Source organism: Amblyomma americanum, chromosome 5 (genome assembly GCF_052857255.1).
Source record: "Amblyomma americanum isolate KBUSLIRL-KWMA chromosome 5, ASM5285725v1, whole genome shotgun sequence".
In the NCBI taxonomy this organism is placed as follows: domain Eukaryota; kingdom Metazoa; phylum Arthropoda; class Arachnida; order Ixodida; family Ixodidae; genus Amblyomma; species Amblyomma americanum.
The window spans coordinates 205,404,620-205,427,234 of NC_135501.1; the positions used below are offsets into that span (position 1 = coordinate 205,404,620).

The 22,615-nt window shown below is 44.9% G+C and overlaps 2 protein-coding genes across 6 annotated transcripts; one reads left to right on the top strand and one right to left on the bottom strand.

Moving 5' to 3' along the window:
- Positions 1–265: 265 nt before the first annotated feature.
- On the bottom strand, positions 266–14,791 carry LOC144133511 (steryl-sulfatase-like). 5 transcript variants are annotated; one of them, XM_077666663.1, is made up of 8 exons: positions 14,699–14,791; positions 13,876–14,045; positions 11,553–11,656; positions 10,509–10,631; positions 6,815–7,374; positions 4,247–4,379; positions 3,548–3,835; positions 266–1,640 (listed from the first exon to the last, which is right to left on the bottom strand). In XM_077666663.1, the coding sequence occupies exons 2-8, from the start codon at positions 14,034–14,036 to the stop codon at positions 1,288–1,290; spliced, it is 1,722 nt and encodes a 573-aa protein (XP_077522789.1). In that variant the 5' UTR covers positions 14,037–14,045; positions 14,699–14,791; the 3' UTR covers positions 266–1,287. The 5 variants fall into 5 exon arrangements, with proteins under 5 accessions (XP_077522789.1, XP_077522788.1, XP_077522786.1 ...); XM_077666662.1 differs by lacking the exon at positions 14,699–14,791 and adding an exon at positions 14,519–14,685; XM_077666660.1 differs by lacking the exon at positions 14,699–14,791 and adding an exon at positions 14,507–14,685.
- Positions 14,792–15,037: 246 nt separating this feature from the next.
- LOC144133514 (translin-associated protein X-like) lies at positions 15,038–21,415 on the top strand. The gene is made up of 5 exons (XM_077666665.1): positions 15,038–15,205; positions 15,715–15,991; positions 17,080–17,213; positions 17,776–17,885; positions 20,906–21,415. Exons 1-5 carry the CDS (start codon positions 15,160–15,162, stop codon positions 21,302–21,304), a joined length of 966 nt encoding a protein of 321 aa, XP_077522791.1. The 5' UTR covers positions 15,038–15,159; the 3' UTR covers positions 21,305–21,415.
- Positions 21,416–22,615: the final 1,200 nt, after the last annotated feature.

A 22,615-nucleotide genomic window follows, 5' to 3' on the forward strand; every position in this document is an offset into this window, starting at 1 on the left:
TTTTTGCTTAGGGAATGTTCTGCGCTGCAATTTCTATTACCATAGGGCTGTACAACTCTTGTGTTGCAAAGCCTTGATATTTTTCTGACAAATGTGTGAGTGGAGAATATGAGCAACCATAGTTGTAAATGCAACCAAAGCCGCTGCAAAAGCCACATTGTTGACATGCATACCATTAGCTGCAAACCTATTTTTTGTAAACATGCGGAACAAAAATATATTCTGTGCTGCAGCTGTTGCAAAATAACAGGCCTGACTGCACATCTGAGGCAACAAAACTTTATTATAAAAGCACGTTTCCATAATTACGCCGCAGTATTTCAGTGACTTGAAAAATGCGCACAAAAACAGTGTGTGCAGCAAACAGGCGTCTATGACGGCCATCACGCGGGTGAATATTTCAAGAAGATAAGAGCAAGTGCAACCTCAGGTCGCATAGTTGAATTATAAAATCACAAGACCCGTTCACAAAATTGATCGCTGTGGACTAGACTACTGAGAGACAACGTAAGTCTCTCATTCTGACACAAACTGTAAAGTTAATACTGAATGAATGCAAAGAACAGCACAGGCAATTGCACTGGTCCCTGCATAGTCAGAAAATTAGGTGACTGCACTGAAGTTTGCATTCCATGCTTTTGGTGGGTAACACCAGTTTTTGCAGTTAAACAAAACCCAGTGCCGATTGGTGTGCTTATGATGTCAGCCACCTACAGATTAGCTAGAAACATGCCTAAAAGCCGATGCAAGCTGCACTGGCTAGCCTCCTTTCGGTAGTATACAAAGGTGATTGATGCCATACTTTGTATATAAGTGTGTCAGTTACTCTACACCCCAGTTTCATGGTCTCTTACTGAAGATGCCACACTGATGTAGGAGGCAAAAAAGAGATTCCTACATGCATGCAGTCTTGAACTGCGTAGTTTAGGTGCTACACCGGTAATAGAAACAGCTTAAAAACATGCAAAATAACTAACAACGAAATTCATTTCCTATATCTATCTTCATCACCAAGTAAAAAACAAAGTTGCATACGGTCTACGTTATATATCACATCTACGTATAGTGTCTATGTGCTTCTTCAACATCACCACAGTTGCAGGACGTCATATGAGCACGACGATGAGGCAGAATGAAAGGCTTCTTGAGCCTAGAAACGCACACAGATGCAGTCTTGAGAGAAATTACACCAATCTAAAAAATGTTGTAAAGCACTGGTGGAATGACATTCACTGTCCATACACAAGTTCGCACGGATTGTGATGTCCACGTGGGCTGATAGCAGGCTCAGAAGTCAATGGTTGTGGCGAGCGTGTGGTTCTCTTCCCTGCAGGAGCAGAAGGGAAAGCTGCAGCATGGCTGCAGCCATGGAAGCCAGACCGAGTTGAGGAAGTCGAATTGCTGTGGCACGCTCTGCAGCGACGCCTTGTGTTTCGCCACTGCCGCTTCAACCGCAGCCAGCACCTTGGTAACGCGGGGGTCATCGCGTTCGTTGAGTGGCCGCGACTCGGACGGGTCAGAAGTCAGGTGGAACACGAGCGGTGGGTCGTGGTCCAGCACGTAGCTGCCGTAGCAGTGGCAGACGTAGCTGCACTGAGCGGGGTCGGAGCTGTGGAAGTGAACTTTCCACACTCCAGAACCTGCAAAGAAAAAATGTTCAATGTACAGTGTCAATTTTCTGCCTGTTTGGTCTCTTGAAACACAAAACCCTTTTTGGCATCATTGTGCACTGTTACAAAACAGGAATTTAGATCTTTAAGAAAGTACCAGGATTCAAATAAACTCAACATAATGTCAACATCAAATGACTGACGAAAGGACAATGCTGAGAATACTGTAAACTGTTTTTATCTAACATAAGCATAATTTCTTCCAGTCTTTATCCTATATGCTTTCACAGTAGCAAAGCAAACTCTATAAGAGAAACTCTGTAATCTGTACCACAAGCCAATGTTAATGATATGATACAACCACAAATATAATGAGTGGAGACCTCAAGAAAATGGAAAAGAAGATTACGCGATCTCGGCCTGTTCAAGCCAACTACAGCTAAGGTCTCTGAAGGAACAGATACATCGATATTATTTGACAGCCAACACTTAAGGGCCTCGCGCAACATCATCAAGCGAAGAAAAGCCTCTGACGCGTAAACGAATGCAACCTCCCGCGCAGCAGAGGCCGCCACCGCTGCTTTGTATTTCGTGCCCATACAGCTTTCAGTGCCGCCGCTTTCTCAACGACCTGCGCCGCCTTCTTCCCATGTTCGTAGCAACCATCGCCTTCGGCCGTCACTAAGTTTGCTTCTCCTAGCAGCTCGCGAGTCTGGCGGTGACGCTCGCTGTAGCTGTCTTGAGGTGCAGCGAGAAAAAAATCGCGTTACTATCGTACCTTGGTTCTATACTCCGTTTCATAAATCAGGTGGAACGCTGTCAAAGCTAGCGCACTTGTTTGCGCTGCCTGCGTCCGCGACCAAAAAGTAGTGCGTTCCTTGTGGCGAGCGAAACATAGTGAATCCTTTGTCTGCAGGCTTACTACATGACACATGTCATGAACTTGATCAAATAACTCTTACTGCTGACGTCATGCTGTACCTTTCTCGTGCCTTAGTCCACTCGGGCACAGAGCAAGCGCGGAATAACACGGCTCCCTTTATTTTCCCGTCCGGACTACTACCACACCTTTCACATCTTATGTATGAAACGGAGTATAAATATAGCGTGAGATGTGTTCTGAAATGATGAACTAAGAAAAAAAAAAGCGTTCTGCTCGTGCAAACATGGTATGTTATTGTCTATGTAACTGTAACGCTTTGGCACACACTGGTGGAGGATGAAAATGAGCTGTGCTGTGAGTGGCTGTGTGCCGGACATTTCTGTATTAATTCAAGCTACATCTTCTGTTGACACACTGTAGCCAGACAATATTGTAGCACATTACTTTGGTGGAAGATGAATTGCTGCACACAGCCTAAGCAGTGTTCACCAAATTTCAGAGAAATGCAACGCTACATAGGAAAAACATAACACGTGCCTTTGGTACTAGCTTGGAATTTCTACAAGCACATGATAAGTGGCAGCACTAGTTTACTGGAGCTTCCAGCTAGTTGGCAAATCTGGCTCAGCAAGCTGAAAGTTCCTTTCCTAAAACTTCCAGCTATAGCCGTCCATGGAGTATGCAGCATGCGGCAAAGAGCCTTGAAATTCATTTGAACGCTTCATTGCAGCCTCAGCCAAGATGTCCAGAAAAAGTATATCCAAGCAGAAAACTAATCCACAGAATGATTTGCAGCTAGCTGCATAAACTTCAACTACCACTAGGAACAGGATGTAAAAATATATGTGCATGCTACTGCTCCATGGTTGCGCCATTTCGCGCCAATCTCCCCTGTACAGTGCACAAGCTCAGCAGCAAGGCACTGCTACCATAAATTTGCTTTCAAGCATATGCATTCTGTATACTCTTGTGCTTGGCAATAAAACATTGTTACTATTACAAGACCCCAAGGAGGTTATTAACATGTGCTGCTGTCAAACCATCGTACTCTCACCGTCAGCAGGGACGTAGCGGACGGCGTGGATGTGCAGGCCACAGTAGTGGAAGAGGAACTCATGTGAGGCAGCAGCTGCAGACTCGTTGCGGAGCAACGGGAGAATGTTGCTGCCGTCGATGACCCGATCCCGGGGAGGTTCCGTTCCAGCCACGGCCAAAAGCGTGGGCAGCACGTCGAGCTGACTCGTGGATGCGTCGATTCTATGGCCGGCAGGAATGTGGCCGGGCCAGGAGACCAACGTGGGTACACGAATGCCCCCTTCCCATCCACCCATGGTCTTCCCACCTGACCAGCCAAGAAGAAAGGAAAAGGTAGGCAATCATGCCGAGTGCCAAAACAATGTATTGGTGCTAATGTCTCATGCGGTAAAAATTCATGGATAAGCATCACTCCAGTCTTCGACTTGTGCACACCTATTTCCTCTAAATACACACAGTTCTGAGCATTGTGCTTTTGCACACTGACCTACACCATACCACAGAGAAGCTAAAATTCTAAGCAAGAAAAACAGCAACATTCTTCTTCTCCAGGTCTGTCATTTTTAAGGGCCTGTGCACTGTTATATCAGCAAAAAGAACAGAGCCTGAAAATTTGGCATCCCCACTCTTTCAAAGTCAGGGATGCAGGGATGAAAATCTGAGTGCAGAATGCCAAATCTGGACTTCCAAACATCCGAGGAAGTATGCATGTGCTCACCTCGAAAGACGCCATTGTGGCCGCCTTCCCGCTGGCCGTCCAGACCAACCTCTTGGATGTGGCCGCCATTGTCAGAGGAGAAGTAAACGAAGGTGTTGTTTGCCTGACCTGTCTCCTGGAGCAGCTCCGTCACCTGGTGGCACAACAGAAAACATGGGGTAATATATGGCTACAACAAGACGAGAATGAGATCTAGTTGGCTGTTCATGGTGCAAGGAAATATGGGCAACTAGTTACAGGACAAATAGACAAAAAATACACGAAGGAACGAAAATACAGCTTCATCTATACTTTCGTTCCTTCATGTATTTTTCATCCTTCATCGTGTAACCAGTTTAGCGTAAATTCGTTCATCATTATAGCTACAGCCACTTCTATCACTCTCCATGAGCAGGTACACCATACTGGTTTCCTTCTGTATCATAAAAGCAGCGTTGAAGGAACAATAAGGACAAGGTGACATTGGCTTGTATCAATATATTACTGCATTTGCACGAATACAACGTGGCTGCGAATATAACGCCAGCTTGATTCTATGTGAAGACCAAAGCTTTACATGATCACAGCATCGTCTTCCGTGGCCTCAGCATCATTTAAGAGGCAGTAGTCAAGAAACGCGCGACACAGTCAAGTGCGGCAAAATCGCCTGTGCAGTGTCACCGCGCCTCCGGTTCTTGCCACTGCTTCCCTGTGCTTCGTGTTGCCGTGCTACGAACGCACACCCTTTTCTAGTCCTCGCTGCACTTTTCCTGGCTTTCCTTTCTCAGCGTTCCTTGCTACGTTCATTGCCAGCTTTACTCTTTCCGTGAGCGCCGCGCGCTTTGGTTCTGGCTTCTCCTCGCGGCTTTCAATTTTGGTGGTGAAGCCACCTCACAGAGCGCCTTTTTATCGCATTCGCTATCTATATGCCTCGCGTTCCTAGACTTCGCGCCTGCCGCGATGTTACGCTCTTCACTATAGCCGTTTCTTCGGAAAAAATCTACTATAAACGATAAAAGAATGTACAGTCTTCTATGGAAGGTGAAATGGGACTGTAGCTTCATTTTACTATATCAGAGTTTTTACTATAGCTGAGTTTATTATAGTGGGGTTCTACTGTACTGCGTTAGAGGCTGCCTGCCCTAAAAAAGAAGTTTGTATAAGGTCGAAAATAAACAATTTTTCATCCCCTCACCTTCAGGGCACAATGGGTTATCAGCACCATCTGATTAGCACAATAGCGGTAATCATGGAGTCATATTCAGCCTTCGTAACGCAACTTTGAATTATATGGCAGAGAAAAAAAATTCTCCATTTTAAATTCAATATCCTCTGCAACAAATGCATCCTTTGCTGGCAAAGAAACATCACCTTAACCAAGAAGAGCTAAACAGAAACTGATGGAGCTGTCCTCAGCATCACTCTAATAAGGCCATCCAAATTTCCTTTGCTCACACACAGTTGCAGTACAAGTCACAATGGCCTGGTTTGTGGGATAGTTCATGGTGAAAAAAACTGTCTGGCTCTCCACATGAGGACACCATAAGGTTAACAAGATGAAATAAGCATGCATGTCTGCACACTAACCACTGGCAGTTTAATTCTTGTTTGTATAAGGTTCTGCACTGCATCCTTATTATCTTTTTGTGCATCTGTACTGCTTTTCTTGATGATTATGGCCTGACCGTAATCAATTATTTGCACAAATAAGAAACACACAGTCAGTTGTTAGTACATCACCATGTGTTTCTTTACTCTGTGTTAACCTTTTGGCATCCTTGTGTGATGACGTGCATGCCGAGCCAACTTACCCAACAGTAGGTGTCCTGTCCCTCCCTGGTTTGACTCAATAATGTTGGCTTAGTTAACAGTATGCACCACTGGCCAAGCCAACATACTGCACTATAAATTTCATTGCTCAACTGCAGAAACTCGCTGTGTGCATGACAACAGCTGAAGTGTGTTACTGTCTCTGAGACAATTTTATGGTTTCATGCATGTTGTGGTTTTTTTTCAACGGCCCGGTGATCCATCACCACGAAATGAATGGCATGGAATGAATGCCTTGAAAACTTGTTACCGGTGTTATGATTACCACCGTAGGTACACAGGTGTCGCGCGACACCCAAGCATCAGTGGCACACGGCTTCATGCCACTTCTCAGGTTTATTGTCTATTACTGGCAGATGCCAGCACCAATCCCTACACTTCTCCAAGCTTGGTCCTGTCTGATCTGCTCTGGTGGTTTAGTGGCTATGGCGTACAGCTGCTGAGCCCAAGGACATGGAATCAAATCCCAGCTACAGCAGATGCATTTCTACTCAGGCAGAATTCCAAAATGCCTATGTGCTGTGCAATTCCAGTGTGCTTTAAAGAACTCCACTTGGCATCTTTCACAGCCCGTGTGCAGCTTTGTAACATTAAACATGACTTGACCCAATCCTACTCATAGACCAATTGACCAACTATACATGACATAGTGTTTCACCTGACACTACCACAAATGCAGTCTGCTGCAAAAAAGAAATTGGCAACATACAAAAATCACGTTTCCGTTTGTTAATACGAAACACTTAAACGTGCCCTCACTTTGCCAATGGCCCAGTCTAGCTCCTCGATGTTGTCGCCGTAACGACCGTGCGTGCTCCTCCCAGCAAACGACGGGTGCGTGAACAGCGCCGTGTGCACGTGGACAAAAGCGAGAAACAGCAGGAAGGGTTTCTCCTCTGCGACGGCGGAGCGCACAAACTGCCCAGCCTCAGCAACGAGCCTCTGCGTCATCCCTGGCAGTCGGATGGGCTGCTCGACAATGTCGAGGTCACGCATGAGCACACCGTTGATGGTTGGAATGCTCTTGATAAACAGCAGGAGCGCGACAGGGTCGACAAAGAACAGCGTGAAGATAAAAGATGCCAAGATGGCCCTTCCACGGCGGAGCAGGAAGTAGGAGCTGGCGGCGCTCAAAGCCATGGCCGTGTAGCAGATGGCAACGAGGTTGGGGCAGTAAGTGGTGACCACACTGTCGCCCTCACTGCCAAAGTCCCTGAGGTTCGTCAGGGGCAGCCCATAGAAGTAGTCGAAGCCATGGCGCAGGGGGTGGTGGCATGGGTCCTGCTTGGAAGTGCAGTAAAGGCCCAGGTGCCACTTGCCTGCAAAGTAGGCAATGAAACATTGAAAGGGCAACTCCGGTGGTTTTTCCAACATTCGGATTTAATGATCCCATCACAATCCTTAGTAAGGCATGTTGCCGGGCTAGTTAGTTTAGCATTTTGAAACTTGGAAAAAACACCTTGGCGCAAATAAATTCACACGCACAAAAGAGACAAGGAGACAACGGACAGGTGCCAGTTGCCATCTGGCACCTGTCCGTTGTCTCCTTGTCTCTTTTGTGCGTGTGAATTTATTTGTGCCAAGGTGTTTTTCCAAAGTTTCAAAATCACAATCCTTGGAGTCCCCGCTCCCCGGTACAACCGACCTTTTCCAAATATCAAGTAGCACTATTTTAAAACGGTAAAAACAGCAAACCAACTCGGTTCATGGCGAGGGACGATGCTCTGGGTGACGCAGCGATGACATCACAGACATTACTAGAAAAACACTCAGAGATGCGCTTAAGGGTAGATAGTGAATGGAAATGAAAACTCAGTTCGTAACAACCCAATACAAGGCTCAAAATTTGCTCTTCACGCAGGGAGAAGGCAATAGTAGCTGAATTTTTGCACTGTTGCAAATGCAGCATTACCCACTGAATTGCCCGAACTGAGGCCACAGAAACAGCAAACTTTAAAATCAATTCTCTTAGGAATGAACTGCTGCATAGCTCCCTAACTTGGTGGAAATGATAAGGATGGAGAGCAAAACCTACCGTAAATACAGTCATTCACAGCATTTACAAGAACTCGACAGAGCGCAGGTCGAGTCACCTTTTTTGAGATAAAGGACGCGTGAACACGAGCAAGGCAGGCAAGTTGATGATACACGCTGAACCAACAGCACGAAGAAAGATACTGTCATCGGTGCCCAGCTACCTTTGAAGTTTTCACCCTTTCTGATCAACCACTGCCACGAAAGACACAGACGTCTGCACCTTTTGTGCCGGTGGTCCATCAGAAAGGGCGAAAACTTTGAGGAAGCGATTCGCTGAGAGAGCTGGACAAGTTGCCATAGATCCACGACAGAAAACATTGCAGTGGATGAACACAGATGAAGAAAAAAAAAACAGACAAGATCAGCCCTTGTCACAGCTGTTTCTTTCCATGAACCATGTTCATTCGCTGCCACGAATGTTTGAGGAAGAGAGCAGAGAGTGAGCCATGCCTTTCCTTCTCAAGGCTGGCTCCCTCACTCAAATAATGAACTCTACTTGGACTATCTCAAGTTATTAAACGCCCCTATTAAAGACTGCTTGCAGATAAAAGTGCTGTCAAGGCACGTGGATAACAGTGCTTGAGAGCTAGCAGAACCTCAATTCCTAAAAGAATAAGCCACCATTTATTTTATCTTATCTCGGTGCTCTGGCAGCACAGAAGTGCTGTGAATGCACAGAGATAAGAACACCCAGCAGGCAGCGTAGGCTTATTTCAGGGTGACAAATATGTTATGAGACAGGCTGTACCTTTGCATGAGCTACAAGTAGACTGATTACCTAGAACTGTACCTAAAGGTGTTTTTATGTTAGTGTATGCATGCTTGCCACATCTGCCTTAATTTTACATTTAAGCCTGTGTTTCCATTTACTAACTTGAACTGACAGAAGCTGTGTCATCTTGTCCAATTTCCACTGTGTTTCTGATATCTTTTCACTGCGTTTTATTTAACAATGCTGTTTTATAGATGCAAACACACAACAGTGTGGTTTAACAAGGTGGGCTGTGTGCTACAGCAAACAGGTGCATACATACGACTGCAAGACGTGAACTTTCAACTGCTTATTCTGTGAACTTTAATTCCTCCTCATTAATCAGATAACACTTTCAAACACCATATGCAGCTGGCAGTGCTACCCAGGCAGGAAACTGTCACAAAAAGTGACAGCAAACAATGTTCAAAGGTGTTCAACATCTGTACACTCAATGGGGAAGGCAGACAACTGAGTTCCATTGTTCGACTATGTAGGGAAAGAAGTAATCTTGATAACACTCCTAGTATAATATGCTTGCATTATTTTTGCATGGTTAACCCCTCTTGTTAATTTATCAGTGTGCACAAATGAGTCACATGGTCAAATAGCAACCAGCATCTATGCATTTGCTGCATGAGACCATGAGAAGGACTATTGAATGATTACTAAACCGCACCTTGCTTTTCGAAGCCAAGGAGTTAGGTCTGCATAATACCAATAGATGACTATCACATGCTCACCAATCCAATCCTAGCTTATTAAATCCAGGGTGCTACCAAATGGTTCCTGTAAATGGTTTCCTACCCAAGCGCTATTTCAGGCTTTCACATCGTTCTTGAATTACTCACTTATTACTGCTCATAGTAAGGAGTTGCAGATCAGAATAATATGTGCAGGAGACAAGGCTTTCAAGAGGCATGTAAGCTCGAGGTAAAAACACTCCACCAACCAAATTGGTAGTAGTCAGCAGTAGTTATTATTAATGAGATCAGTCTCACAACAGTTAGTGCAAGGCAGCAAAAATAAAAATAAAACACTATAATAGTGCTCATAAGCTGGCTAACATTAGTAACAATGCAGACAGCAGCCAGTAACAGTCTAAAGCTTCCTTAAATGTTGCTTGATCATGACTTTTAACAGTGCTATGTTACAAGTGTGACTATTCAGTGCATAATTCTGTTGCTGTAGTCTGGAATTTTATTCCTGACATGAGCAGTAATATCAAGACCAGAAGCTTATGTGTGCAGTGCTACTATGCACATAGTCACACTGTTAAAATTACTCTGCACAGATCATATCACAGTTTCATTCGATGCACCTGACGCAGCTTAACCTGATACCCAAATGGTACCATATATTTAAAAAATATGTTGAGCTTTCTTCTCAAACTTCTAAGCTCATGAAACTTGTAAGCTGAAAAAAGGGGGAGTTCAGACTAAGAATTTTTTTTTTCACTGGGTGTAGCCAAGAGATTAGTTTACTTTGTGCTTGTTGACAGCAGTGCATTCCTTGTTTACAAAGGTGGCAGAATCACTTTTGTGTACGTGCATTTTCATCAGTTGAGTAAAAATGAGATTACAAAAGATCACAAAGGCATATTCATCCCTCCGGTCTTTAAAGCAAAGCGATCTCCAGAAAGAAAACTGCAAGTGTTACCCTTACCTATGTACCCTGTAGTGTAGCCCTGCTGCTGAAGAACCCTAGCAAACGTCGTCTCATTTTGAGGCAGTCCACCGCTTGCCGCAATTATTATGAACACCTTGTTCTTGAAATAGCTTTCCATGCCTGAAGGAGAGCACAGAGGTGAAAATGCTCAGCCACACATACATCATGGGCACCCTGTTCACTGAATGCAGCCAGTACAGAGAGCAACACAGTGTCACCCAGCTGCAGAAAGCAAGTAATTCACAACCGTGGACATTAACATCACTAGAGCCAGCACTATGCGTCAGTGCTGAGGTGCAGCAAATTAATATCACATTTTCAACTTGTAAGATGGTTGTTCAAATCACATGTGGTGCTCTTGAATTTTTTTTCAGATTAGTCCTATTTACAATTCATTTTTAACTTTATAAGCCAAAAATTAGTAGCATAATACTAATTTATATTCACTCATGAGCACTGTTTTACCCTCTTGGTCAGCTCCAGAGATGCTTATGGGCCATCTGGCTGCAATGACTGCAGTTGGCCAATGCACTTCTCTGGCAAGCCAACAAAAAATTATGGAAACTGCACTCAGAGGCAAAAGAGAAGGCTATTGTGACTACTACTCTGCTATTACTGTTACTCTAGTATTGTGGTCATCTTCTTTTATAGTAAATACGTCTCTTCTTTGTTTCTCAGTTCTGTGCCGGTTGGCATCCGCAAAAGTGTATGGATGTCACACAAAAAGCCAGTTGCAAGTCTGCACTTTGGTGTTTCTGCTTTGTCACGTCCTCCACTCCTGAAAACAGCTTACACAATGAGGAAGGAACAAGTCCCAACTAGCAAAACAGTATACCTATCTTAACTAGGCCAAAAGCCCAACTAGCCCAATGACACACCTGTCCTAACTAGCCAAGCAGTCCGAACTAGCCCAACAGTAAACCTGTCATCACTAGCCTAACAGTCCAAACTAGCCCAACAGCAAAGCTGTCATCACTAGTTCAACAGTAAAGCTGTGATCACTAGCCCAACAATCCCAACTAGCCCAACGGTACAACTTGCCTGAACGCACTGGGTACCTTCCCGTGAGCAGAGCCGCTCTGCTTGGTGTGCAAACGGCTGCGGCTGCTGTGTGTTGTGTGAGCACGGCTCCATTCTCTGCCAGCCTGAAGAGCAAGTGAGAACGGTATGTGTCAAAAAAGCCCATTCAGCACCATGTTGGCTAGGGCCAAGTCAGCAGTCAGCTGGGTTGGATCTTGACTGAGAGCCTTATCTAAGCTCTACTTTACGCTGCATTAAACCACTATAGTTGGTTCAGAAGGATCATGAAGAATGTAGCGTGACCCAAAAGATATGGCTGTCTCCGATTTACCAACCGTGCAACCCATCATGCAACCTCTTTTGCTAACAATATTATCCTTGAAATCAATCGATACTGTTGGTGTAACAATGCACAGCTTTTCTCAGGTGTACCCATCTTTATTCAGTGCCATGAACAGAAAGAACCACTTTAAAAAACAGCTTCATTCAACATCTTGTACGATGCAGGATGTTAGGATTTTGAGGGCCTGGACTCAATTTACATGGCACCAAATATTTCACTGACACAAAGGAGGCAATACACGAAGTAGAAGAAAATAATAGTCAACACACAAATAAATTCCCACAAAAGACATGCATTGGATTTAATATGGAAAAGAAAAGAAAATGGCCAACATATAATACTTGCTAAAGCTCTTTTCTTTGACAAACGCTGATGATAAAGCCAACTTTCTAAAAAGAGTGCACTTCTAGCGTATGAATGGGTTCAGGATACTTGGCACTCTATCCGACTGCCATAATTAGCTTGTATAAATGGCACCTCCAGCGTCGTCCTGTCTACTTCTTGTGAATGCATCCTTTCCTACTGGTATTTTTCGGCTTCATATCAGTTAGTCTGTGGTACTACATGCACAATTAGGGTCACATATGAAGCTCCTGCAATACCACTGCCTTGGCACAATGAGGTCAGTTGGTCGTTCTGTCGAGGCAATACCAGCCAAGCATGCCAGGATGAATCAGGAGGGTTTGGGAAGTGGTGGTGTCTGATAGCAATAGGGCAGGTTGGCATACAAGGAGTTGAGGCAGGAGGGATCGGTGCAATTTTAAGAGGTATGGCCACATGGGGGTAAGGAGAGTGTTGGCGTGAATTTTCTGAGTACATGTGATTGTGAGACATAAAGGTTCGGGACATGAGGAGTGCATGACTTGATGACATGGAGTCATGTCATGACTGCGAATACTGTTCCATGATGGTGCATTTTTTAAAGCTCTACCTCAATGCTCATAGGTGGGCTGACCCAGGGGATTGCTGCAGCCCAGTAATGAAGACCTCGGGCAAGCTCATGAGCCAGCTCATGTCTTGCAATCCCTTCATGACCAGGGGTACATCTAAGAATCACTGAGGCAGGGCATAGCGCGACGAAAAACCTTTTCAAAGTATTTGTTAAAGTCGAGAGGGCAGCGCAATTCTGTGTCAACCACAGGGCTGCTAAGGAATCGGTGTACAGCATGTTCCACAATTTTAGGCACACCACAGACCGCTACTCAGAGCTAAACCTTGTTTGAGGAGTGAGTTGTGTGAAGGTTTGTACAGCACATACAATGGCAGTGATATCAAGGCTGATGACATTGGGGGGGATTCCCGTATGGGCTGCAAGTGTGCGTGCAGGGGGCAGGAGAGCTAGGAGAATGGGAGACTCCTGTGGCAGTAACAGCTGAGGGGATATGTGGGAGGCATCAATGTATGCTGTTATGTGCGAGGCAAAACTAGGACTGATAGGCTTGTTGCTGTAACTAAGCAGTGAGGCTATCATTATCACGGGTGATGTTCTGTCAGCCACCATATTCTTTGTTGCAATATCACTCACAATGGCACTTTTTTTTCACCCTACTCATATGCGATTGCATATCTATCAAGAGACTAGTTCCAGCCAGTTAGTCTAGACTGTACTTAACTGCATGACGCAAAGCATACAATTGGAACAAGGAAGACAAATAACAGGAACTAGCGCCAACTTTAATTCATTCAACCACCCACAAATAAATAGGCAGCCGTCATCACATGACAACACACAAGCAATCCTGAACTTTCTGAAGCAAGGAGCCAAACATGACTTTTTTTTTCCCTTAAAACCATACACCTGGAAGATCATGGCTTTCTATAAATTTGCGCGTGGTGGAATGAATAAAAATTGTTGGTAGTCAGTGTTAGAGACCATATAGTTTGTGTTCCTTGCCGGTGTGTGTTTCGCACAACATAGTCAAGATGAGCAGCGAGACTGGCCAGTATCGCTGAATTCGGTACAGGGGATAAAGGAATGAAAACAGTTGCTCCCTAGCCTACCTGTCAATGTTCGGCGTTGAGATGGTGTCGTTGCCGAAGCAGCCCACGTCGCCGTAGCCGAGGTCGTCCGCCAGGAGTACGACTATGTTGGGACGCCTCGCACTCGCCACGAACCCCAGAAAGAGCAAGGCACAGTAGTGCCGCGGTAATAACGGCAGCATGGTTCACGCCTGCGAGATGCCACACATAAATCAACAGCGCCCGCATGCAGTCACAAACGATTCGCCAAGCTCAGGTAGCAAGCAATACCTGTCCGCGGGACACCGGCAGGAATTCCGCAGCGGGAAACCACAGCCTTCCCAGCTATGCGGAACGCGTGAGTGTGATCGCGTACGCCTTTTCGACAGCGCTTATGTGCGCCGAGATTAGAGAATCAGCCGCTAACCTAAACTCAATGCATTGCGTGCCGAGGTGCAAAGCGCCCATCGACTGCTGTTCGCAGGTGAGCGTGCAAAGGTCTCGTGCGAGCACAGCTGTACTGCCGCCGGAAACGGGCCAAAAATAAGATGCGTTACCAAGAAAGTCGGCGATCGCTCGAAGCACGCGCTACATGCAGAGCAGGGAGGTAATTAAACCGTAGAACTTCCTCCGAGCATGCCGCGCGCGTACACAACACCGCAGAACAGCGCACCAATGTTATTACTGGGATATTCCCAAGTTCAAATCCATGCAGTCATCGAACGTAGCCAGCGTAGCGCCCGTGTTGGTAGCAGTAGCTCTATTGTAGCGCCGAACATCCGCGCATCTGTTGCACTTGACCGATTTTGCCCGGTCGGTGAATCAATTGAGTGCGCACTGGTATCGTACAGCGTTATCTACATACCATTTTTCCACAGCGATGGGTAGCGAGGGCGTTTATTTACATAGCAACGGCCGATAAGCCGATACGTAAAGCTTGTCTACACCGCGGCAACCGTACAGCCAAGTACAGCATTGGGCAACGTTACTAGAACAAACTAGTAACGTTGGCATTCAGTAGCGGCGAAAACCACGATAATTAGGTAACCATAACCAACGACTCCTTATACTTTGGCTACAGTAAACTAGAATGTGATTTGTTGTTGAGAATGTGATTTGGTCATGGATAACAACCGCCCACTGCAACAATACCGGCAACAGCTCCATGGCTAGGGGCATCAGTTCCGAGCATCGACCGTCACAACAACATTCCTGCTTATTTTGACGGAGCCGCATTTGCTGCGTTTGTCTTGTACTGAGAAGAACGCGCTTTGCTTGCTGCTCGGTGAATTTGCAGCGTCGAATTGAAGTCTTTTGAATACAGTCATGACAGGAGAAGGCAAGGCACATGAAAAAGGTCATCACGCCAGAGGCAAGTGTGTTGCTCACGTGTATTCGATAAGGGTGCATGAAAAATTTTCGGCGTGTTGCGTTTGCACTTGTTCTATTCGGCGTTCGCTGCTTGTTGCTCAGCCGCTACCTTTAATTTACATTAGCAAAAGTGCATGTTTCTTCTGTAAAGAAAGCCGGATAACCTTACAAAACTGTTCGAGCGATATAAATCTGGGGACGTCCACCCTGTTAGTTTTAAGTGTCAGATTTCTAGTTTCGCTTTTAGCATGGCTGCATGGTCAAAGACGCGTTGCGGCACAACGTTCTCAGATATACAGCGTCATTTCATTCCTGCTGCATAACACTTGAATATTCTGTGAGCTAACGTGCCAGGTCCTTGTTACCCGCTTTCTCTTTAACTTACTTGATTTGAAAACGTCTTTCAAATAGCGCGGAAATTGGCTGATGCGAGCGAGAGAATAGCTGGCAAAACCGATTCATTGTAACTGGCAGCTGCGATCCATATTCATTGCTTCCCCCCTATTCTAGGCCATGACAGGGGTGGACACTGGCCCTCAAGAAACAGGCAGCGAAAGCACGATGACAGGCGTCACCACGATGACAGACGTCACCACGATGACAGACGTCACCACGATGAGAAGCGTGACTCCGGTGTGGACGAGTCCCTGCCAGTCGTCAAGATGTTCAGGGCGTTTCAAGTGGAGTTGGACGACCGCTACGATCGTTACGAGCGGCTTGTCAAGCTCGGTCGTGACGTGACCATTGAGAGCAAGCGCATAATCTTTCTGCTGCATCGCATTATAAGGTTAGTTGCTGTTGATTAGAGGCCCACTTTTCACTTGACGTCACGGGCGCCATCTTTGGGTACTAGGCTATCTTCGGTAGCTTCCGCAGTTTACGCGGAAACCTATTGGTTATAAAAGGATTAAAATACCAAGACTTTCAGTGGGCTTTCTGCTCTTAAAGATAGTAGTCACTATTAAGTCGGTGCAGTGTGCGTAACCTACATTTTGGTGGCATATTTATTTAGCTTCCTTCTCTTTTTCACAGGAACGGTGCCATATGTATGCAGTTGTGTGCATAGTGCACTCCCAGCTTTTTCAGAGTGTGTCACACCTAACAATGATTTCTTTGTTCAGGCTAATTTAGCATTCTTCATATCACAATTAGTGCACCTTTGTATGCCAACTAGGGAATGCACTAGATATTTCTCAAAACAGAGTGTGGTAGCACGTCATCTGCCATTTTCATACGGGCAGATTTTGCCACCAGTAATAAAAGGGACAGGACAAGGTTAATTGGAGAGACATGGGAGCAGCCTTTGTCCTGTGGTGGGTGTAGTCACACTGATGATGATGATGAATAATACAAATCCATTTTTGTTGAATTTCTAGCGCCGTGGTCATGTTTGAAACAGGAACTGATTCCATGATCCCTCACATGTTCACTTGACGAATCTTTTCACTTCGATATTCCGATTTGCAACCATTCCATCACTTCATACAAAATTTTGTACACGCGCCTGTATAAAATTAACCCTTGGTGTTGTGCGTTGAAAAACTAATGAACTGACTTTCTTGTGGCATGAACATAATATTTAAGAGGGGAAGTATTTTTTAACTAAGGCTGTAATTTGGGCCAGTTATTGCTGATTCATTGTTTTGTGTGCTCTGTCTTGCCCTGTCTCTCCACTCTGCTGAATCATAAAAATATTTGTTTTGAATCTAAATAATCACTGCCTCATGAAAGGGTTGAACATTGACAAGACAAGGAATGGGACAAGCGCAGTATTTGTCCCTGTCTTTTGCAGTGTGTCTGGGAAAAGTGTGATTAACCAACTCATCCATCAATACACACGTCATCTTGAAATTCATTTCCCCTTTTGCTTTCTAGAAAGGAAGATAAGGACAAGATACTCGCTGAAGCCGACCACAAGATCCAGGAGCTGAATGCGTCAGCCCTGAGAGAAATTGCCATGGAGCTGAGAGGGCAGAGCTATTATTTGTACCTTAGGGCTTTTTCACCAGGTGCGTATGAGAGTGCTCTTTATCTTAGCTTTTATTTTGTTTTGTTAAATTATTTAAACTGCTAGCGTTAATGTGCTCAACCTTTTGAACACTGTTGATTTTTTTTTTTATTAATACTATCAGCCCTGCTGAGGGGCCATTACAGGATTGGTAGCAAAAGAGAAAACAAGCAGTGCCAACTTATCTGATAACATCAAGCATGTAGTGCATGTAACAACTTGTTACAGCTGACGACAAAGATTCTATACATTGTATATGTTAAAGAGCAGAAAAATAAAAAAAACTGTCGTAATCACGCACACTCGAGGACATGTATGAAGAAAAGCACTATGTACATGCACACATTAAAATATGTAGAGAAAACCTGTTAAATTGTAAAACCTTGCATTTCTGGAAGAAACATTGAAAAGAGCACCATTTTTACACTGAAGCCTGCTCATCATCAGGCATGGACCTTTTTGTGGTCAGGGTATTTAAACCCTAAATTCGAACTGCAGGAAATGAACAAAATTTTGAGGCCGAACTGATTAAACGAGTACTAACTGTATTTATTCATGCACAGGTGTTCAGGAGTATGTGGAAGCTGTGACCTTCTTTAACTATATTAAAGATGGCCACCTGGTCACATTGGATGAGATTCACAAGGCTCTGGTCTTCGAGGAACAACCTGAGGTATGCGTTAGCCAGCATTGCTGCTTCATTATCATTAACTCAATTGGGTATTTTGCATGACTGTTGTGCCTACAAAGAGTAAAATAATCAGTTGCAGTTTTACTGCAAGTTCCTTAATGACTGTTCACTTTCCAAGTTTTAAAAATATCATCTATGTACATATTGTTTGACAAGTGACATGGATGCACTTTTGTTACATGTGCTTCTGTCAGGTTGTGTAGCAGTTAATAATCATGTCAAGAGAAGGAAGTAAAGAAAAAGTGATCGTAGTAAATCGATCTTGGCTTTTAGTCAGGTGCAAGTTTTCATAGAAAATTTTGGCTTTTATAAGTTGTTTTTTTTGGTGGCTGGGAGGAAACGGTGTGCATCATGATGACAGCGGCACACATCACTGGTCAGTGAATGTGATCAAAAGTAGTGAATGATACTATCTTTCGTAGTAAACACATGGTTTAAAGCTGTGTTGTTGTCTACTTCTAAAAATGCCGTTCTACTCTCAGCATTGAGGTAGACCACCATATTTTATGTTGCAGTGCCGAGACTGGTCAGTTAGCAAACAAGGTATGGGTAATAGCCATGTTCTGTGCAGATAAATTTCTACCGCGCTTCTGAATGTGTGCATCGAATGAAAGGACAAGCTGTAATGGTTCGTCCTTCCATGCAGCCTTGATGCAGGCAACTGGAGACCACAATATATATCCGTGTGACATATTTGAGGTTGTAATGACGTGTCAGTCAGTTCCAGAAAGGTGTGTGGAAATTTCTTGCATAGCAGAAAATGTGGAAAGGCTTACAAAGGTTTCTTCTAAAAGAAAAGTTCGAAAAGGATGCCTTTTTGTGCTTTTTTAAGTTGAGTAATGAAATTGTGTAGAAAAAACCGGTGGGGGCACTTAAGCTCCGTATTAAAGGTACGACAGGATAGCGTTAATGGCAGAATGCCCATATATGCGGATTTAATCATTCTCTACTTTACATTCATCTCATACCACTCCTGGTGCAGTGGTGCAGCGGTTAAGTGATGCGCCACTGCCCTGCGATGACAGGTGCTGCCATCGGTGAGGCTTGTGAGGCCCAGGTTGCTCTTCCCAAGCAACCTCTTGCGACCAGTCATTAGGTGCCACCTGCCACTGTTCGCAGTTTGCTCACATTCTGGTGGGCAGGTTGGGATGACATCGCAAGGTCATGTGACCTAGTTGGAAGGCGGGCCACCTGCTTTTTCGCTAACAATGCTGATGACAACGACACCGGATTTTCTGTAGAACGGGAGGCTTAGTGCTATCATGATAATAATGCTTTATACAAACTGGGGAAAGAAATATCCTGTAGCAGTCGTGAAAGGCAACTCTTTTGTGCATCTTGCACAGCTTTTGACTTGTCGCAGATAGAAAAAATAATGTAGATTTTTTTTTCCCAGTGTAATAATGAAGGTGTTTGGCAACTCTCTGTACAGCTCAAAATGTTAAAAACTTTGTGCATGTCTTGCAGGAATGAAATAAATGTCTTCAAAACAGGCAAGCATTATTTATAGCTATCCTAGCTAATGGTGACCTATCTATTACTAGGTGAAACTAGGCTTCTACAAAGTGTTTTATGCCCGGTGCGCAAATCACAAATATTTGCATAGACATCCACACACTTTTCTGGTGCTCTCGAAAAATGCACTCTGTTGTGTATATCTGACAATCAGTGCTGCCTGGCAGGTTTAATAATGTATATATATACATGAGAAGAAGTAAACCACAATTCATGCTTGCTTGATTGCTTGCATGCATGCTTGATAAGGTGTTGTTTCAATCACTAGGCTGCTCATAAATGAAGTGTAATCCCAAGTGCGCCGTTCGAGCGTTCTAGGCAAGTGTGAACTTTGCATGGCGCTTTGTAGAAAAGATATTCAGTTGGGTATGGCTGGGTTGAAGATCACCTTTCGTGCCTTCCCTGTGTGAGGACGCATGCATGGTATTGCAGGAACACGTCTCATTTGTGTGTGAAGCTTGTTGCACACAGATATGGAGTGTTTTGCGAGTAAAAGCATGACTTCTCTCATCCAGCATGGCAGTTCTAATAAAGTATATGGAGACATGGAAAGTAAACTGCAATTCATGCTTGCTTGATTGCTTGCATGCATGCTTGATAAGGTGTTGTTTCAATAGCTAGGTTTCAATCACTGAAGTATGTTGCAAACAGATATGGAGTGATTTGCGAGTAAAAGCAAGATTTCTCTCATCCAGCATGGCTAAGTACAGATTTTGACTTGATTGCGTAATTAGCTGCACGAACCCACTCTCTTGGGAACACATTAATTCTTGTCACTGGGTGGTTCAAAAGGGGCTACAAAATGGCTTGAGGGCAATCACATCACTGTGCTTATTCCATAAAGCATACAGTTTTGTACATAATTTTTTTTAACTTGCCATTCATAGCAGACAACGAAGACTCAAGAAACTATCTTCGATACCGCAAAACCACCCGCCAGCCTCATGGTGATGCCGAACTTTTTCACTTTTAGTTAGATCAGCATCACTGACAACTTGACGAGTCGGGTTGTCTCTCTTCCGTGCACCCAGTGCTCTACTTGGAAACGCTATATGCCAAGAGGCGCATTCTGTGTACACACACAGATCACAAGAGTGCACAAGGAGCAACAAAGCACCGACTTGATCATTTCTTCTACTCTCTAGTCTTCATCTCTGTGTGTTCTGCTGTGTCACATGGTCTGACCCAGAGTAGGAGGAAAGATGGTTCTCCAAGCACGAACTTAAACATGGGAGGGAGAGGGGCCTCAGTCCACTGACCAAAATGTCAACAAGAGGACTTGTCTTCATGAGCCCAGACAACAGCAAGTCCTTTTATTCGAATGTTTACAGGACTAAGGCTTCCCTCCATCCACTTGCAACTAACCCATGGATGCGCTTTAGGTGCATGCCATCTGTGTTGTATTTTAAACAGCTCTCATGCTATGCGCGGGTGCAGAAAAATTGTGACCTGAAAAATGTTGCTTCTCGTTTTCCCACGCAAAACAGGAACCCGAGAGCGATGCGGCTGCCGAATCCACACCGGCGGGGGAGAACCCACCGGCCACCTATTCTCTAGAGATTACTCCCTTGGACTACATGCTCGGTGTGGGCGACCTGACGGGCGAGCTGATGCGCAAGTGCATCAATGCTGTGGGGCAAGGGAACCTGGAAGAGCCGTTCGTGCTCTGTTGCTTCCTGCGCGACGTGTATGCGGCCTTCCTCGCCTTCGGGAACATGGCCGGCCGTGAAATGAGCAGGAAGGTGTGGACGCTGTTCCAGAGCGTGCGCAAGGTGGAGAACGCTTGCTACACTATCAAGGTCCGGGGCTCGGAGATCCCTAGTCACATGCTGGCGGACATGTTCAACACTGCCTATCCCGAGAAGGAATCTCCAGACTGTGGTTGAGCGAAAAACAAAAAAAGCTTGTTTCATGGCGCATTGCATTTGTTTTGTTCTTCAGTTGCATTTGCATTGCCATGTGAAGGCTGTGACAATAAACGGAGTGCTGTTCCCTAATGTTTCTGTCAAATGGGAGTCCATAGAACCATTAATGGGTGTCCTATGGTAGTACTTTCTCATGCTGCTAATTAAGTGATGCTGTTCTGCATCAGTACCTTTCTTTTCAGTTTGTTGACGTTACAGAGGGAAGGGACGTTCGGGGCCTAATGCTTATAGTGATTTGCGTCCGTTAGCCTGAATCTAACAGTCTTGTATGCCTGGATATCGTGACTAACGAGCGCGAGCCAGTCGCGGGCTGTTTGACCGTGCGAGATGCTTCGTTAGTCAGGCACCTTAATTATTTTTTGTTGGCGTGGCCTTCTATTCTGGCGCTGTGTCTTATTGGTGAAAATAAACGAATTGTGAATTTTCTTGGATTACAGTTAACAATCAAGGGCCACAGACAAGAGCATTGTAATTTCTTTAGAGAAAACATCAACTGCACAGAGTAGCCAGTTTACTCTCAGTAAATTTTGTGACAGCTGTCTCGTTTCGTAGCCGCCTTGCTAACTGCGCCGAAGCCTTCCGCTTCCGCTAGGTCAGCTTTCCATGGCAACGGCAGGCCTTACCAGTACAACTGGCACATTGACAAAAGAGTTGACTCTAGCCTGCCAAAATACATCCAGCGCATGCTAATGCCATACTGACGTCGCGCACTGCCTGGAGACGAGAGGACGACGTTTTAACATATTCCCTCCAGTAGTGGTTCAGTATTGGGTGCTAATGTCCATCTTATTTCCTTATGTCTATTTGCTGCTGCCACATGCATGGTCCGATTGCCAGTTCGTATGGAAGCGAGATGGATATGGTTCGAAACTGGACTTTCTGGCCCAGCACTAGGGGAGGTGAAAATGTAGCCATTAAATGCATTCCTGCATTAAAAATTGCCGCTTTGCACAACTCGCCCGTTGCATGTATGTGCACATGAAGCTTGCAGAGGCTGTGCCAGCAGCGGCCGAGATTTCACGGTTCGTTGCCAGGGGAAAAGAGCGGCACTCCCGTCGTGCGACCAAACTTGAGCTTGATTCATGTCCTATAATGACGTTTCAGTCATATTTTGAGCTTCTAATCACAAGTTTTCTAATGTTTTAATGTATTTTCAAATCCGCTGTTCCATTTGTGACGTAGCCACCTTCTCGACCAATCCGGTTTATTTTTCGGTTACAACGACGACAACGCCAACGCTGACTTTTCTGCAAGACGGGGCCCTTAGGCTGT